General features: G+C 34.0%; 1 protein-coding gene and 1 long non-coding RNA gene across 8 annotated transcripts in view; one reads left to right on the top strand and one right to left on the bottom strand.

Moving 5' to 3' along the window:
- LOC122635999 overlaps positions 1-16184 on the bottom strand; it is a 62852-nt gene extending 46668 nt beyond the window's left edge. The window contains exons 1-2 of the long non-coding RNA XR_006328834.1: positions 15873-16184; positions 9996-10168 (exon numbers count right to left, since the gene is read on the bottom strand). This is a non-coding gene — a long non-coding RNA (uncharacterized LOC122635999). The remainder of the gene's footprint in view (positions 1-9995; positions 10169-15872) is intronic.
- Positions 16185-16804: 620 nt separating this feature from the next.
- Positions 16805-20068, top strand: part of LOC122635991 (fasciclin-1) — a 310273-nt gene continuing 307009 nt past the window's right edge. For 5 of the 7 annotated variants that reach the window (XM_043826763.1, XM_043826762.1, XM_043826759.1 and 2 more), the window contains exon 1: positions 16806-17733. In XM_043826763.1, the coding sequence (XP_043682698.1) occupies positions 17611-17733 (123 nt within the window). In that variant the 5' untranslated portion in view covers positions 16806-17610. Of the gene's footprint in view, positions 17734-20068 lie in introns of all 7 variants that reach the window. The other 2 variants (XM_043826760.1, XM_043826764.1) reach the window with 2 other exon arrangements.

Genomic DNA, 20068 nt, shown 5'->3' with positions numbered 1-20068 from the left:
GAGAGAGAGAGAGAGAGAGAGAGAGAGAGAGAGAGAGAGAGAACTAAAGAGGGTTCGCGGTGAAAGGGTCACACCGTTGTTCTTGCAATTACCATCGATCAATATTATTCGAACCCGTTGTCTCAATTATTTAGGGTCAAGTTTGCATCCGGGCTGAATTATTCGGCACTATGTGCATCGGGCCGATGATTCCGCATTTCCGCAAGTTAGAACGCACGTAATTTCGCCCATGACTTTATCAACGAAATCTCATATCGATCGATCTATCCCACGTGATTTCCTTTCTTCCATCGATCATTTCGCGTGAATCGATTTCTCTCTGCGCGAAGTCAAAATAAAATAAAATAAGAAAAAAGATCGAAATAAGCGAATACGAAAATCGAAAATTGTTTTTTTCTTCGTCGAACGGAACTTCTTTTTTAAGAATTAAAAATATTTCATTGCCACGAATAATCTTACACGATACAATAGATAACAATGAGTCGATATACTTCGGTATCTGTCGCGCCATTTTCTAATACACCATGCTAACGAAATAATCCATTACGTCGGAACTTTTGATCGATCGATCTTGTTGGCAAAACTATAGATCATAATCATAAATCCGGAGTAAGATGGTGTTACTGAAATTATTATTTTTATAAAATGTGAAGCGAATATTTATCTCTTTCTCTTTCTCTCTCTCTCTCTCTCTCTGTCTGTCTCTTTCTTTCTTTCTCCGTCTTTCTCTTGTTCGATGCCATTTTTTCTCAAGATATATCATTTCGTTTATTTGTATACTAAACTAAAAGTTTCAACTATGAAAATCTGTAATATATGAAAATCTTCAAAACGCGACATCATCTTAAAAACCTTTATTATCCGTGCACCGTAATACGTTAGAAACAAATTAAAAACAAATCAAATAAAACTTCCCTCAAAATTTCCTTATCTTAGCGAAAGAAAAAAAGAAAAGAAGAAACGTGTAATAACAAGTAAAACGACGCAATTGTAAAATCAAAATGCAGTATTAAAGTCGATTGAAACGAATCGATTATACGAACAACGTAAAAGTTTCAAGGATACTTAAAAACAGAAAGTACTTTAATAAGATCTCGCGAGCTTAGTTAACCGACGATAAAATATAAAGATATAAGTAATGATTTTCATACAGAATTTCATACAGAAATTAATTACTCGTTCTATTTAACTCGGCAAAACTGTATACATGTATATATATACATAATATATATATATATATATATGTGCGTGTGTGTGTATGTATATATATATATATATATATATATATATATATATATAATTATATCAAGGAGAAATTAAAACCAAACGACAAATGTTTTCTGTTTGTGTACAAATTGTTGTTTTAAAATTAATTGAATACACACACACACACATGTAAAAATTACACATATACAGTAAAAAAATAATCAAACGATCACTCGATGAAAATTGAAAACAAGAGTTGTACATAACGATTGCAGTTTATTCAAATGTTAGCAACGTTCTATTTTCTATCTCATTCTCTTGGAATTTCTACGACTGGGAACAATTAACAAGGCTAATTACTTCACCGCTAGACAGCCGTCCATGAAACGTCGTTAGTCAGTTAACGTTCATGGTATTTAGACTTCTCCTTGGTCGTCGACTTATAAAAGTCGTGATTCTCGCGGCCGAGAGCTTTTCCCGAGACCCGTTCCAAACAAACTTTTGTTCGTGGCCACTTTCGCGTCTCCCCTTTCATATTCCATCCCTCTTTGTGAGGGTACTCAGTTCCCGTTGTGAAAATCCGAACGCGACACGATCGTTGAACTTTGCACTTTGTAAAGAGAAAAAAAAAAAAAAGAAAAGAAATAGAAAAAAAAGAAAAAGAAAAACCTAAAAAGAGGTTAATCTTTTTTTTTCGGTCATACATTATATAATAATAATAATAATAATAATAATAAAAATAATAATTATTATGATGATGATGATGATGATGATGATTACGATAAAAGGAAGAAGAGAAAGAAAATATTTTTCAACCTTGTACAATATCTTACGACATTTTTTTACGACAATAGATATGAATTTAAATCAACTATAATAATTCTTACATTTTTATGAACGAATTACGCTTTTCTATTATTCTTGTAAAATTCATGTTTACTATATATATATATATATATATATATATATAACAATGTTGTAAAAACGTATACTGTTCTTAAGAAATTTATTTTAACCATTCAAAAGATAAGATTGTTGAATAAGGATATTATTATTTTTTTCTTTCATTTTATATAATAACGTTTAAAATAACTTCTCAATATCAGGAGTTCGTAATTTAAAAGTATCGTCTCTCTTTCTCTCTCTTTCTTTATTTTATTGAATTTTTCTATCTTTCTTTAGTCAGCTATTAATCCTAAACGTTTGATCTCTCTCTCTCTCTCTCTCTCTCTCTCTCTCTCTCTCTCTCTCTCTTTCTCTCTCTCTCTTTCTTTCTACCGCTATATCTTAATTCGCTTATCAAGCTTCTTTTTATAATATAAAAATCAATAAGTTTTCTTCGGTTGAAGTATATTCGAACTTATTTCAATGTTTCATTAAATTTTATCCAAGTAATATTTTATTTATTTATTTATTTATTTATTTATTTATTTATTCATCGTATCTAATCTTACACGTATATTTCTTTCCTTTCTTTTCTCGTCGTCAATAATATCTTACATATTTATTTATCTAATCTTGCACGTTCTTTCTTTCCCATTTCTTTTCCTTTTTTCGATTATTATTTTTTTAATATCCACTCAATCTAAATTTGTAGTCTCGATCGATCTTTGTATTTCCCCTTTTTATCTTTGAGATATTTACCCCCACCCCATCCCATCTCTCTCTCTCTCTCTCTCTCTCTCTCTCTGTTCCAAGTGAGATAAATTTTTTTTCTTTGTCTTTTTTTTTTTTTCGATCGACGTGCTCTCACGCGGCAAAGTGGAACGTCGTAATCGCACTTCTTCATAGTGACTTTAGAGTTCGCGTTAAAAACTTCTCCTACTTTATTTTTCTTTTTTCTTTTTTCTTTTTTCTTCCTATATATATATTTTTTTTTTCTTTCTCTCTCTCTATCTCTCTATCTCTCTTTCTCTTTCTTTTTTTCCCTCCGTAGCTTTCGCGGTAAATGATTATTATGTATATATCCTCCCGTGGGAGTATGTGAAGCGAGGTGAAAAGCTCGCGTGATAGTACTCGGCTCACCTTGATAATAGCTTTTCAGGCTCACATCGGTCATTTTTATGTACGGGATCCGATCCCGAGTAATGATAATTTTACGACGATTATGCACCTCTCGTTAACTACCCTCTCCCGCATTTATAATAAAACGCACGGTTATATTCTTTGCGGCGGCGTGAATATCAGCTATATTATCATGAGATATATATATATATATATATATTATATATATAAAATATATATATATAAAAATACCTTAGGCAATATCGATAGATACGGTGCGTGTCGCACGAGTGATACTAATTCTTATAATAATTTGTTGCCACGGGCAGCGTTGACAACCTCCACGTAAAATATTGTCCATTCGATAATGCGATTCCGTAATCGCGTGATCGTAACGAGGCGCGAAAATACTCGAAAGCCAATACCATTAACGATATAGATATTCCCCTCGATCGGTATTGTTCTCTCTCTCTGTCTCTCTCCCTGTCTCCATCTATCTCTATCTATCTATTTATCTATCTATCTATCTATCTATCTATCTATCTATCTATCTTTATCTATCTATCTCAACGATAATTCTCTCAGCTCAAAAATCGAAAATTTTCAATAAATTCAATAACAGAAATCGATATTAACCAAGAACGATATTAACCCGACTAATATCGAAAAACAAACCAAAAAAAAAAGAAAAAAAAAAGAAAAGAAACTAAATAAATAAATAAATAAAAAGGATAACAAAATTTACGTATATCCGCCGGATCAATTGTTCTCGTATAAACGAAGCAATAGTCGAGTACTTACTTAAGAAAATAATTACGATTATAATTCTTTTATCGTATACACATACGTACGTTCGAGATATTTTTTACAGGATTGTGAATGGGTGTTAGAGGGGTGGAAAAATCTCTTTAACTTTCCCAACGTTTATCAAATTTTGCAACATTTCCATTTCAAGTCGATCGGTTACCATCCTAAAATGTTCGAAACAAGTAAAGAGCATCGAAAATTTTATACTTTTGCAGCTATTCGTGACATTTTCTTTTTTTTTTTCTTTCTTTCTTTTTTTAATCTCTCTCTCTCTCTCTCTCTCTCTCTCTCTCTCTCTCTCTCTCTCTCTTTTTTGTTGTGTCGATCGTCTCGATATCCCAATATCGATGGACGACGAGCCAGTGAATTTCGTTCGATTTCAATCCATTCGTAGCCGGCGTAAAATATTCCAACATTTAACTCTTCCATCTGACGCTTACGATAAAAGTGCCGATAAAAGCTTCCGATAAACTGATTTTCCTCCTCTCGTCCGCGTCAACCTTTTAATTTTTAGCCCACGGTGAAGGGACATTAATTTTCGATCTACACCGATCTCTCGATTTTCCCCTTCTTGCTTCCTCTCTGTTCATACCAAATACCATCGAAATCATCGGCTCTGTTCATCCAGTAAATAACAAACGTTTCCTTCTTAACGACTCTCTAAATACAGGGCTCACGATTCATTCATTCGATAAGACCCCCAAAAACATCCCTGTAAACTTCCTTCATCCTCGTGTAACACCATGGTTTAATGCGATATACCATCGAATACGAGATTTTTAAGGGAGTGTATGTGCAATGATTTTTTTTTAACCTCTTCATTTTGTTCTATTATTTTCTCTGCCCTTTTTCTCCCTCTTTTTTTATTTCTCCTACTCTCTCTCTCTCTCTCTCTCTCTCTCTCTCTCTCTCTCTCTCTCTCTCTCTGTTTTTCTCTTTCTTTTTCTTCCTCTCTGTCAATTAAATCACCCGTCCGAGTTTCGATCGAAGTATCCAACGATTGATATCTCTATCTTCAAAAATGTTGTCAAAAAAAAAACAGAGGAAGAAAAAAGGATAACAGAGAGATATGTATCTAAAAAAAAAAAAAAAAAATGTAAACGCTCGAAATGAGAGACGTCGAGTTTCGTTGTGATCGACGAACGTTCGACAAATTCAATTTGTAATAATGATTAATTCGTTACTTTTACGTTGTCTTCTTCTTCTTCTTCTTCTTCTTCTTCTTCTTCTATTTGTTTTTCTCCTCTTTGCATTCGAATAACGTCGGAATTATTTTTGAGAAATATTCTCGAAAAATATCGTATTTCGATATTATTATGCCTACATACATACATACATACATACATACATACATATCTTACAATCCTTTCATTAAAATATCTTTTTATATCTTTCATATCCATGAATTAAATTCACGTTAACGAAGAAGACAACGAAATTTTTAACATTCACCTAACTCCCTCTTCAACGAACGAAGCGCGTTCAAGTCGAACACGCGATTTCCGTACGTTTTATACCTAACCATGTAACACTACCTACATACTTACTTACATATCTCTCCTATGGTGCGAGGGTTCGATTTACACAACTCTCGCACGCGATTTTTACATTCGTCAAATGAATGAGGTAACAGTGCTTCCAATCCTGACGTCATCTTAATAACAGGAACAAAGGTATCGAGCCGAGGGACAAACTCTTACGACGAAACTGCGTTAACTTATTTTTCTCGCCAATTTTTCTTTTTTTTTTTTTCTTTTTTTTTTTTTCTTTTTTTCTGTTTCTTCTTCATCTTCATCTTAACCGGTTCCATTCATCCCTCTTATTTACGCAAAGCGATTAAATTCTTTTTACTTCTTTTTTTTTTTTCTTTTTCATCCCCCATCTTGACCGGTTCCATTCATCCCTTTTATTTACGCAAAACGATTACATTTTTGTAATTTTCTATTTTCGGTTCTTTTTTATTATTATTATTATTTTTTTTCTTTTTTTTTTTAAAATCACATCTTGACCGGTTTCATTCATCCCTTTTATTTACATTAAAATGATGAAGTTATTTTTATTTTCCGGATTTTTCTTGATCTCTTTATTTTTTTCCTTCTTTCTTCTTCTTCTTCTTCTTTTTTCTTTTTTTTTTTTTTTTTTTTTTTTTTTTTTTTTTTTTTTTTTAAATATCTAACAATTTAAACGCGCGTGCGTAACGCAATATCGCATTCGGTTACGTACACTTCCATCAGAGTAAATAAGCTGATTAACGAGGCATTAACAGAACGAGGAAATACGAAAATTTGATTGTTTATTAAAATTTAAGCCGTGTACGTCCTGGGTTAAAATCGATCGAAAACTTAACGGATAACGGAATCGTTTATGCCATTAAAACTTTGGCAAATAATCGACCGTTGTGATCAGCTCATTTTCTCAATGGATTAAATATCGTCACGGAATGAATATCGATTTGTTATTCATTCGTTTATACTTCATTCTTGACATAGATATATATTAATATATGTATATATGTGTGTATATGTATATATATGTATATATGTACGTCGAATAAAATTCTTTGAAAACCGTTCCGTACGATTACTTTTTACGTTGCAATCTTTATTACAATTTTTTACGACACGTTTCTAAAATTCAAGCTTGCTCGTAATTATACTACACTTCTTGGTATCGTATAATGAGTTAACAGCACTTATTTCTGTTACGTCAACTTGACGCTCCTTTTTTTCTTCGTAGAAATTCGATTGAATCTTAAATCGAAAAAGAAACAAAAAAAAAAAAAAATAAAAAAATAAAAAAAGAAAAAGAAAAACCGTCCATTGAGTCAATTTCAGTTTAACATCCCTTGATATTGCAATATAAATCAATATTATGCTATTCTCTCTCTATTTCTCTCTCTCTCTCTCTGTCTCTTTTGTGTAGTATGTAGTAATAGAAAAACAAGAACAAGTTATACTATACTTCGTGAAATAACTTCTTCTTTTTCTTCTTCGACAGAGAGATATATACAAGGTGTCCAAGAAGATTGAAACCAAATTTATACCAGGTATATCAATATCAAATAGATAAAAAAAGTTCATACAAACTCATGTCCGAAAGTGCTTTATTGAAAAGATATTTATGACTCATTATGATTGTTCATAAGAAATGTTCAAAAATTCCTTCATCTGTAAAAAAAAAAAATGCAGCCTTCCATTCGTCGAACTCTTTCAAACATTCCAACTGCATTAGAAATAATAATAAATGCATTTTCAATATATTATCAAAATTCATCTTCTCTAAACAATACTCGTCATTGAGAATTATATTGTATACGCTATAACGTATACATAAAAAAAAAAAAAAAGAAGAGAATTATAATACGAAAAAAAAAAAAATAAATAAATAAATAAATAAATAAAAAAAGAAAAAAAAAAAGATCGACAATCGCTATCAATTCAAACATTTCTTATAATTGCAAGAATAAATAATAAATATCTTGAAAAGCATACATCTTTTGAATAAAAGCATACATTTTTACGAATAAATCGATATAAACTTATTTTGATTCGTTTGATCTTAAGAAATATTAGTTCGGTTTGAAATCTTTTTGAACATTGTATATCGTCTCGAATCTCTCGTATAAGATATCTTGTATCCGTATGTCCTTAATGCGAAAGGAACTTTACCTTACGAGAACCAGTTTGGAAGACTTCAGCGGCTTCTAAACTAGTTTAAATATCTTACGTATTTCACACAACCCGGTTCTAACCGTTTACCATATCGAGAAACAATGTTATTTAAGGTAATATAACATCGGAACGTTTCGCGATCAATTAGCATACACAGCATCGATGTTACGTCAAAGTTATTTAATATATTTAAGGGATCTAAATCTCATATTATAACTCGTTTCGGTACTGTTTACAACGAAATGATTTATCGATGCTATAAATCTAGTTTTCAGGTTAACAACAACTGGCATTGATAAAACAAGTTCTATCTATCTATCGATATAATATAGTTAGATTAGAGAATTATATAAATATCAATAGATATTATTTTCTTTTTCGAAAGTAATTTTTTTTCTCTCTCTCTCTCTCTCTCTTTCTCTCTGTATATCTTCGTGTATCTCTATCTCTATCTCTCTCATTCTTATTCTCATCTTATAAACGTTATTTCTAGGTAACCCACGAAACTCTTTGCTCGACGAACGTTAAATAAATATAATACAAGGTACGTAGCTCGGTGGAACGCGTAATAAGAGAAATCTCGTTAACGCAAGATAGGCAGCATCCTTGCGATAATACAAAAAAAAAAAAAAAGAAGAAGAAAAAAAAATGAAAAAGAAAGAAGTAAAGCTTGACGTAACGTCGATACGACCCACGTGAAGAAAAGAGAAGAGAAAGAAGAAGAAGAAGAGGAAGAACAAGACAAAGACGATTATGACGAAATAAAAAAGAAAAGAAGAAGAAGGAAAAGATAACGAAAAATAAAAAGGAACAAAATGAGAAAAAAAAAAAAGAAAAAAAGAAAAGAAAATGAACGAAAAAGTTGAAAGAAAATAGTTTTCACGAAGGGAGGATCGTTTTCTTTCAATATTATTCCATATTATCGTATCTATTTAAGTAGACGTTGAGTTACGTTATGTTTGCGTTTGCGTTGCGTTGCGTTGCGTTGCGTTGCGTTACGTTACGTTGCGTTTCCGTGGTAAGCGGATTTTTCTCGAATAACGAAATCCTTACCGATTTTCCCTTCAAGATTTTCGTAAAGTTCCATCAACGTGGAAGCAGAAGGAACGATGGGATGGCATTCACCTTATCCGACCTCTAACCTCGTGTTTTGAAAACGTTACTAGCGATTCTCCTTTTAGATACCGTTCTTTAAGACGTCATACATACCATATCCTGGAATTTGATCAAAATTCTCTTACTTTTTTTTTTTTTTTTTTTTTTTTTTTTTTTTTTTTTTTTTTTTTTTTTTTTATTAATCCGAACTTTTTTCATGAGAAAAGAAAAGAAAAAAAAAGAAAAGGAAAAAGAAACATAAGCAACTTCATGGAAACTAACGCGCAATCTTTTTTTTTTTTTTTAATCCGTTATCTTCTACTTTCTCTCTCCTTTTTTTTTTTTTAAAGAACAAACAGAAAAAAGAGACAAAACAATAATTATTATTCTCAATTATTCTCGAAAATCTATATTATTATACATATATCTATTTTAGATAATTAGTACTGACTTATTACGCTAACATCGTTATATCAGTAATTTTTCGACGAAACAAAGACGACAGGAGAACAATCGACGTGTATGTAACTAAAGCGAACGTCCTTGAATCCTACATCGTCCTCGTCGTCGTCTAACATAGTCAAAGTAAGAAGAAAGGCTAACACGGTTTATATTTAACGTGTAAAGATTTTCGAGTGGATTTTCCTTGGTACAAAGAGATGAATGATGGTGGTAGGAGTGAGTATTCGAGGGAGAAAGAGAAGGGGTATAGGAAAGGGATGAAGAAGGAAGGGAGTTTGATACGCCCTTCGGCAAGATAGTACAAAATGGCGGAAGTCTCTGTACCATCTTGTAAACCCAACGGAACTACGCTCGTGATTTCTCTTACACGGTGAATCAAGCGAGATTGTAAGAGACCGAATAAGAGAGAAGGTCACACGTATACACATACAGAGAAAGAAAGAGAGAGAGAGAGAGAGAGAGAGAGAGAGTGTGTGTAAGAGACTAACACGAACATGCCGAAGACGCATTAATATTAATGTAACGAGATTTACTACGACGCATTTCTCCGATCTCGAGTATGCGACGTATGTTTACAAATACCCTTCTCGACTTGTTCGTATCTTTGTCCTTTTCTCGACCTTAGAAGAGACCCTCGTCGTCTCGTTCATTTCTAGACACGTCATAACTATAACCCGTAATACACAACCTTCCTTTATACGACGGAAATAAGGTGGCGGTGTTTGGCCGACCTGAACCTACCTTACTTACCTTGCACCTTCAAAAGCACGTCGAAAACATTTCTTCCGGTACCACTAGGTACTATACACTTCTACCTTCTACCTTCTAGTCCAGGTAAACGAACAGGTGAGATAATCGTCCTGGTAATAATTCCGATATTCTCGTTCCCGATATTCCGACATTTTTCCAATTTAATTTCGAAGCTGTAATTATGGAAACGTTTTTATTATTAATCATCTAATGGAATTATCATTCGATTTGTTTCCGATTGTTTCGATTTCGTTCGATTTAAAAATAATGTCTAATGGTATTTTCATTCTTTCGAGAATTTTATAGTTCTTTCGTTTATTCTTGTTTCGTTAAAAATATGGTAGGATAGGTTTTATTTCGAGATTGTTAATTTTTGATCACTGAGAGGATTAATTAATTAAATTCCGATAAAGGATTATATATTTTAAGGGGAGAAATAAAAAGAGGAAAAGAAACGTCTTAAGTCAGATTTTGAAATAGTTATTTGTACGGATATAATTTGATGATATATGAGACAAATATTTATATTCGATTAAACTATCATTCCTTTAAGAAAAGAAGAATATACGAATTGTTAAAAATTGATTATGTCGAATCAATAAATCGATAATTAATATATTGTATAAATCTGTTCGACTTTTATTACATTAGCTGTAATAAAAATGTTATACATTTGAAACATTGTGTTACAACAATATCCTGTTAATAAAAATAACAAAATTTCTGAATTAATGATCGATTATATTAGTCAATGATAAATAATATTTCTTAATAATAATAGTCGTAATAATAATAAATAAATATATCGGACGATTAACGATGATCATCTTGGATCTGTCGAGCATCGTTCGAACAATAAAATAAAATAACGAAAGTAATAGTAACTTATGTAGAAAAGAAATAATAAAAAAAAGATAAAATCAAAATATTTATATACATATATATATATATATGTGTGTGTGTAATAAGAAAATTTAATTGGCTCGTAAAGAATGTACCTAAAAAACTGTATCTTATCGTAATCTCGGATGACTTATACAATTAAATTAAATTAATTAATTAAAAAAAAAAAAGAAAAGAAGAAAGAAAATTTCGAGAATAATTTCGTGAGAAAATAATTTTAATAAGATCAAATCCAACAATTATTGGAATCGATTTTATTGAATTCTATTATGATTCATTGATGAGGAGCGATGAGAGAAAGTTAAATTGTTAAAAGTATCGATTGAAAGAAATTTTCACTTGTTCCCAGATCGTTTCGAATTCTTCGAATCTACCCATGGAAGGTTAAAGGTAAGAAATGGAGAAGTTTGATGGTCATTCAAGCGTTACTTCATCGAGTTTCTTTCCGTAAAATTCTTTCAAAACTTTTCTCTCCAACTCATTCTCTCTCTCTCTTTCTTTCTTTCTTTTTTTTTTCTTTCATTCATTCGTTATGTTTTTCGTAAAGAGCAAAACGGCATACCTAACGAATATTTCATGAAAAATCTCAGAGGTGTTCTTCCGTGATTCGCGTATCCAATATAAACATACACACACACACACACATACGTACGTACGTACATACGTATATACATATAGATATATTCGCATATATACACGGATACGATTATTTATACACGTAGATGTATCCACGGTTCAATGCCGATCGTTGTCACGTTCCCGTTAAATCGACTTTCGCAAATTCGTTTGGAGAAGTAAACGAGGGGATGGCAGGGAATGATGGTTGCTTTCATTCCAGGGATATGCACGACCGGAATCGCGAAATGACAGCCAGTTAATCGGACCGAGCGGTTCAGTTGGCGAAAACAAAAGTGGGCGGAGAGATGCATGGTCGTAAAAAATAAAGAGAGAGAGAGAGAGAGAGAGAGAGAGTTACCAACGCGAATAAATCCTGTCGACGAAAAGTAGGTACGTGTAAAAATAAAGAAAATACACAAATAAAAAAAGGAAGAATACGCAAATAAATAAATGAATGAATGAATGAATGAATAAATTAGTATATATAATAAATATACGTACAACGTACAGTACGATGTTACATTGAAGGCAACTAACGTTAATGTCTCACGTGTCTCAACGACTCGACTTCGATATTCCCTATCTCCCCCCACCACCACCACTACGATCATCGCCATTATCCTTCTTCCCACTCCAATGAAAATTTTTATTCCTATTGTTACATTACAGCTTTGTGTTGTGACATTGAATTCGTTTGAATCTGTATCCTCTTTGACTTATGTATATCGTATTTACGAGGAATGAAAAAAAAAAAAAACGGAAAAAGAAATAATAATAACAACAACAATACGAATACGTAGAATTTCATTGCAAGAAAAGTTAACTCAACCTTGAAATCTCTTCAATTATTCTCCGTTGAGATACGTGCGTACTCATACGTAAGTAAATGGCCGTACTCGTGGAAACACGCGCGTAAAAAGAAAAGGTACAAGAAGAAGAAGAACAAAAAAAAAAAAGAAAAAAAGAAAGAAAGAAAGAGAAATGATTTATAGCGCATAACACAGTAACCTCTTCTAACCAAGATCGACAACAAACTTTTCAACGAATATTTTTTTCATAACTTTGATATCCCTCGCGAGAGATATTCTACGTTGTTCGTGTTCAAAAATGTACGAACACACACACGCGCGTACACACATCTCCTGCATACATACATACATACATACATACATACATATATACATATATATATATATATTTCATTTTTACGAAATATATAAGTCAAATATAAAACTTGGTAAAGCATGACCTTTGAGAATACGAACGACGAAAGAAAACGATCACTTATCTATCATTTTTTTTTTCTTTTTTTTTCTTTACTATGTTCAAAATCAAAGAAAGAAAGAAAGAGAAAAACACAGAGAGAGAGAGAGAGAGAGAGAGGGAGAATACTTAATTGAGAATTACTCGTCGTTTCATGAACGATTAAGAGAAAAATGGCGTCCAACGGAGAACGAGGTGTGACCGGTGTTTTAAGAGGGTCCCTAGAAGAGAAGATACGCGAGAGCACGGTGGAAGCTTAATTGTTCTCTTTCACGTTGGTCCACCCTTCTTCTTCTAACATTTTTTCCTCTTCACCCCTTTCTCTTACTTTACCTCCCCCTCTTCTTCTCTTTCTCTCTCTTTCTCTTTTCTCCAGGCGATTTTCCTTCACACCAAAGTCCTGCCGTTAAAAGCTCAAGTTTTTGTCCTTTTCTCTCTCTTTCTCTCTCGTTCTAATACTCTCTCTTTCTCTCTCTCTCTCTTTCTCTCTCGTTCTAATACTCTCTCTTTCTCTTTCTCTCTCTTTCTCTCTCTCTCTCTCTCTCTCTCTCTCTCTCTCTCTGTCTCTTTTTGCTTACCGTAGCCATCGAAAGGAAGAGAATAGCTCGTGAGTTTCTTCTAGGAGCTATCACCTTTTCTACCCGCTTCTGCGATGAATGGAATGTTAAGCAATTTGTCGAAAGATCTTGTCGAACCCCATCGTGTTCGATAAAAAACGATTGAAATCGTTCGCGAAAAATCGCGATCTCTTTTGCTTTTTTCTCTTTTCTCTCTCCTTCTCTTTTTATCTATCTATCTTTCTTTATCTCTGTCTCTATCTCTCTCTATCTTTCTCTCTATTTTTCTCCATTTTTGTGTCTCTCTCTCTCTCTCTCTCTCTATGCATCTCGCACGCATACAGAGACAGAGAGAGAGAAAGAGAGAGAGAGAGAAGCAAATAGACATTTTTAAAACAAAATCAACTTCGTTTTTAAGGTCTACTTTACACCGAAACGAATCTCCACATGCAATCAATGACCCTGAATCGATATTTGATCGAATCGATAGATGCTTTCTCAGTCTCCGCAGGAGCATGCGCCGATATGCGATTTGATTAGCAGTAGCAAACAGAAATCTACTTTGTCGAGAGAAAAAGAAAGAAAAAGAAAGAAAAGGGAAGAAGAAAAAGAGGAGGAAGAGGAAGAGGAGGAGAAGGAGGAGGGGAAAAAAGAAAAGAAAGAATGCTTTGATCTATGTAGAAAAAAAAAGAAAAAAACAAAGAGAGAGAGAGAGAGTATATAGTACAACAAAAAGAGGACGCTCATCGATTCTAATTCTTTTATCTTCACAATTTTACGATCATCGTTGAGGTTATCGATTACGACGAGTATTTACGTATAAATTGGGACGTATAACGAATGGAAAATATTGTTTGAAAATGTCTGAATCATAGAACTATTTGAATTGCACTCGCTTATCACTTGTCCACGTAAATACGTACGTACGTATGTGAGAATATGTAAAAGGGTGTAGTATCGAAGTGCGATTTGATTAGAAGTTTCAAATAGAAATTCACTTCGTCGACGAAAAAAGAAAAAAAATTCTTTGATCCGTAGTAACGAAGGAAAACAAAACAAAAAGGAACAAAGGAAGGAAAATCAGATGTAATACATAAAATAAAATCGAATAAAGTGAAATGAAATAAGAAGAGGAAGGCTTGAAAATATTAGTTTTTTAATCTTTCGATTTTAACGACCGATCATCGTCGCGTTATCGATAACGACGAATACTCGCATATCCGTATTTATACTTGCGCATCGATATTGATGGATATCCAATGGAAAACATTATCCGGAAAAATATCCGAACTATTCTGATTTTAATTACGGTATACAAGCGTATCGAAAATTGATAGATATCGAATGGAAAATATTATCCGAAGGTATCCGGAAGCATTATGATTTTAATTACTCGCTCGCTCGTTCACTCACTTACCTACTATGTAAATATACCTATACGAGTACTTCAATACGTACGTACATGATCATGTAAGTACATTCGATACTTTTATTTACTTTTATATATGTACTTACGTACTTACCGTATACATACATATATATACATACATGCATATATATGTACATAGATACATATGTGTGTGTATGTGTGTGTGTGTACGTATATGATATATATACGTTTTGAGAGAAAATTTATAGGACAAAATTGGTAAGAACGTAAACGAGAAATTGGTTAAACTTTCCTATTGTTAGCTGTTACGATTGTACGCACAGAATCCTACCAAGTTCATCTCGATCCTCTGGGTAATTAGTAGTCTAGATACGGCTGTTTGACCTCGCCAACTAGACCAATTTAGGGTTACTTAGACAAGTAATTCCGTGCGCGCGAGAGTTCTCAGGAGAAAGCGGATAAGGAGAGAGAGAAAGAGAGAGAGAGAGAGAGAGAGAGAGTGAGGGAGAGAGGGAGGTACAGAGCAGAAACGCTAACTATCTGGGAAACGTTTGAAAGTGTACGCTGTAAATATAATTTCTAGTACATAACCTTATTTGTATTAGGTATACTATATAAAATATATGTATATATATACACGTATGTACGTACGTACATACGTTCGAACAGGTTCGTACAGGTTATTCCACGCGCGAGATCTAGTACTACGAACATTTCGAAAATGTATCCTCCTACCGTCGTTTAGCTAGCTCGCGACTCGATTAATCTCTATACTCGATTAAATCTTTTTGAATATTTTTAGTTTGTTTGAATTTTCTCGATCCGAGGGAGAAAAAAAGAGAATAATAAAAAAGAAAAAAAAGAGAAAAAAAAAACGTATTTCACCTACCGTTAGCGACAGCGAAACCGAATTGGTCGAATGAACGGTGAAAAAAAAAAGAAAATGGCCGAACTTGATACAAAAAAAGGCAGAAAGAGAGAGAGAGAGAGAGAGAGAGAGAGAGAGAGAGAGAGAGAGAGAGAGAGAGAGAGAGAAACAAAGTAACGTTAATGATCCCGACGTAATAAATATTTACTTCGTAATAAATTTATAATAAATATTTCATTTCATTATCATAACATTCTAATAAATATTTACATACTTACTCACACGTTGTATCTCCCTTCAACGTCGTAATATGTATTTCGTAGATCTACGAAGCTTGAAATATTCGTTGGAAATATATTCCTCGATAATTAAGATACCCGAAATTGGACCCACGCACCGATCGCACGTTTTATTCTCTTACAAAATAAAATGAGAACGTAATACCGAGAGAATTCGATTCGGCGATATTCACTACACGATGATCGCGTCGTCATTGTCCGACGTTGTCGTTTATGTCGTCGTCGTTGTTGTCGGTTAGCGGCATCATGCGTACGACGAACGCGTCCTACCGTTCCTTCTTCCGTGCCTCCTCCCCCTCGATCTTTTCTCGAAGGCGCGTTCGAACGGCAAGTTCATAGGCACGAAGGAAGTAAAAAGTCAGTGTGCAAGAGAGAGAAAGAGAAAGAAAGAAAGAGAGAGAGAGAGAAAGAGTAAAAAAGACAAAGAAAGAGAGAGAGAGTAGAACGAAAGGGAGGCCAACGCGGATGACGTCACGAGACGCGAGAAGAACCAACGGACGAAGGATCAACGGCCACGAAATCTTAAACTTACGGTGCGGGAAAAGAAGAAGAATAAAAAGAAGAATAAGAAGAAGAGAGAAAAGAAGAGGAAGAAAGAGAAAATCGCTGGAAGTTAGGCTTGGTCGCTATATATTCACCGTAGCACGCGAATAGGCGTTGAAGGGAAGGGTCGGTAAAGTGACGTCACACGCGCGGTGGCCGCGAGCGAACAAGAGAGAGAGAGAGAGAGAGAGAGAGCGAGCTAGAGAGAGAGAGAGAGAGAGATAGACTTCGACGACGACGACGGCAACGAGGCTCTCCGAGTAGCGACGGAAGGGGCCGAACGAGCGAGTGAGAGAGCGTGACGCGAGGAGAGGGGGACAGTTGGAGCACGCCGAAGAGACTCGTTTCGTGAGCGCGGAGTGGGGGTCGACGGGGGTCCAGGCATGGAGAGGGCGCAGTTCCGCGCTATCCTCCGTATCGTTGACACGTCCGACTAAAAGAGTGCCCGTGCCAGTCGCGCCTCCGAGTCCTCTTCCTTCGAGTTTCGACAGTCGTATTATTCTTACTCTTACTCTTATTCTTATTCTTATTACTCTTGTCCTTCTCCCTTAATCGTTTACGTTAATTTCCATTTGATCTTAATTAACTTATTATTACGTTGGATCACTACGTAGAAGATCCCTCGATCCTAAATCTTTTTCTTTCTCTTCCCTTTTGAACATATATTTATATACGTATATATACGAGCTTTTCGTCGATACGATATCGTTTAACGTTCTCGTTGAAAGTAAAAGATCGTATATAGAAAAAACTATTGGAAATACGACGGAAGCGAAGGAACAATCGGATCCAAAAAAAAAGGAGGAGGGATCTTCCTTCCTTCTTCCTTCTTCCTTCCTTCCTTCCTTCCTTCCTTCCTTCCTTCCTTTTTTCTTTATTTCCATTTCTCTATATAAACTTGTCTACATCTTCTTCTAATTCTCCTTACTCTTTACATTCCATTATTTCTCTTTCCGTTCTTTCGATCTCGCGAGTGAGTTACTACTCCGTTTGTGTTTCTCATATTCTGTTTGTGTTATCCCGACGAAATACAGAAGCAAAGAAATACATATATATATATATATATGTATACATATTTACGTATATATATTTAAAGAGAGATAAAATATAGTGACCTTGACGCTTTGACCATCGCCATTTTCCAAGTAAACGCGCGAGAAGAAACGACCAGACGATGATGGCCGCCTTCTTCTTCGCCTTCTTCGTCGCGCTCGTCCTAAGCGATGGGACCACGGGTACCACGGCCAGCGTGATGACGATGGAAGCAAGGATTTACGACGACGCCGATCTATCACAGGTTAGTGCCCTCAAAGATTTTAGTACCACTATCGCTTCGAGGTTCATCGATCCCGCCATTGATTTTCCAACCGTTTTACGATTTTCAACTGTTTCTTTCGTTCTCTCTCTCTCTCTCTCTCTCTCTCTCTCTCTCTCTCTCTCTCTCGTTGACGAGGTTAAACAGCGACAAACCGTTAAAAAGTATATCGATCGAAACACGAACAGAAAAATCTTTTTCTTCCTCTCTTGTTTTTTGAGGTGTATATATATTTTCTAAATCATATTAGTAAGTAATAAATATATCGTATACCATATATGCGTAAGAAAAGCTCGTTTAAGAAAGCTTCGTTTTCAAGTGCAAGTGGCTGTGTATTATAAATTTACGGATGCGTGGAGAGGTTCAAGGACATCGGTAGTAGTGCCCTTCAAGCAACGTTCCAAGCCTCACGACCGTTGGAAGGAACGAACGTTCTCACTTTTCTCGCTTTCCGAGAATCCCAGAACAAATCCGAACAGACTGCGCGTAAGAGAGACGGAGATAGAGAGATAAAGAGTGTGTGTAAAAGAAAGAGAGAGAGAGAGAGAGAGAGAGAGGAACTTAGGAAGAGCGAAAAACAGAGACAAAGAAGCTACTAATGGCGGCATTTTTAAACTCGTCCAACACCGTTACACACATATATGTAATACGTATATATATATATATTTTTTTTTTCTTTTTTCTCGTTGAATTCGCTTTTCGTCGAGAAACGTTTACGAAAAAGAAGAAGAAGAAAAAAAAAAAGAAAACATTCTTGTTCGTTTTTTCTTTTCCTTTTCTTTTCTTTTCTTTTCTTTTGCGAGAGCACACGTATATTCAGTTATCTGGTCGTTATATATTTTTGGTAAGAAGGAAAAAGAGGAGAGAGATTATAAGTAGAAAATAAAATGCGGAACGCAAAGAAATAGTAGTTCGCGACGTTAGACGTCGCGTTCGCATCGAGAATTTCGTGGAATTCGTTTCTTGACTTTTTTTTTTCTCTTTCCTTCTCTTTCTACTCCTTTTTCTTCTTCCTCTTCTTCTTCTTCTTTTTTTTTTCTTCACTACTTTCTTCCGCTTGAAGAGATGTGTCGTCTTTCGCGATATGCATACCACATATACGTATATATATATATATATATATGTATTATATATATATATATATATAGTATATATATATATATACATATGTACATATATGTATATAACTTCCTTATGTCCACCACGCCCTGTCGTCGGTTACATATTTTTTTTCTTTCCTTTTTTTTTTCTCTTCCTTTTTGTTTCTTTTTCTTTTTACTTATATCTTCTCGCTCGATTACGTTTCCACGAAAGGAACGATATAATATAAATTCCTATTAAATTTTCTTTCGTAAGAGACTAATGTCGTTCTGAGTAACGACTTTTTAACTAGGAATTCTTTTCTTCTTTTATTTTCCTTCGTTTCTCTCTTTCTTTCTTTTTCTATGGGATAATAAAATGGAAAAAAAAATTTTGGAGGAAGGAAAAATGATCTTCTTTTTTTTTTTTCATATCTCTCTCTCTCTCTCTCTCTCTCTCTCTCTCTCTCTCTTTTTTTTTATCAAAACGTCAAAGAAATATGCACCGGTCAAAAATGGCAGAAGCTTCAGAAAAATTCATATTTCCTTTCTCTTTTTGGTCGTTGTTTCTCTCCCCGTATATACATTCTATATATTTATATATTTATTTATTTGTTCTATTATTTTTTCTTCTTTTTTTTTCTTTTCTTTTTTTAATTATTTATTTGTTTGTTAGTAGCATACGTCGAAACAAAACGTTCGGCGATATGTATACTACGACATGGTACGGTAAAGAATGTATAACCAAACAGTGTCCGTTGGATGGATTCTTTCGAATTTTTTTTTTCTATTTCTTTTTTTTTTTTTTTATATATACACATCTATATACGTACGTACGTACGTAGGTGCGTTTGTGTGAACGTCATGAACGGAAATTGAAAACGTCTAGTATTATTTAGCTTCAAAATCGTTTCGCAAATCGTTCGCCTCGCGTCGGAACGTTTTGTGCAGTTTAACACTCATAACGTTCAATTTATGAAGTGCGTGTATGTGCGTATAGGTTATGTCGAAAGCAAAGCAACCCGTTATTATTTCGTATCTGTGCGTGCGTGTGTGCGATGTGTGTAATGTATATATGCGTATATTTGTGTGTATGACATTGTAACGTTTCAACTTTTTCCAGATTTTCTCGGAACATCTTTTATTTTATTTTATTTTATTTTATTTTTTTTATTTTCTCCATCTTTCTCTTCTCTCTCTCTCTCTCTCTCTCTCTCTCTCTCTCTCTCTCTCTTTCT

The sequence above is a fragment of the Vespula pensylvanica genome, chromosome 20, assembly GCF_014466175.1.
Source record: "Vespula pensylvanica isolate Volc-1 chromosome 20, ASM1446617v1, whole genome shotgun sequence".
Taxonomy (NCBI): domain Eukaryota; kingdom Metazoa; phylum Arthropoda; class Insecta; order Hymenoptera; family Vespidae; genus Vespula; species Vespula pensylvanica.
The sequence above is the reverse complement of the archived record's forward strand: the minus strand, read 5'-3'. Positions and strand labels throughout refer to the sequence as shown.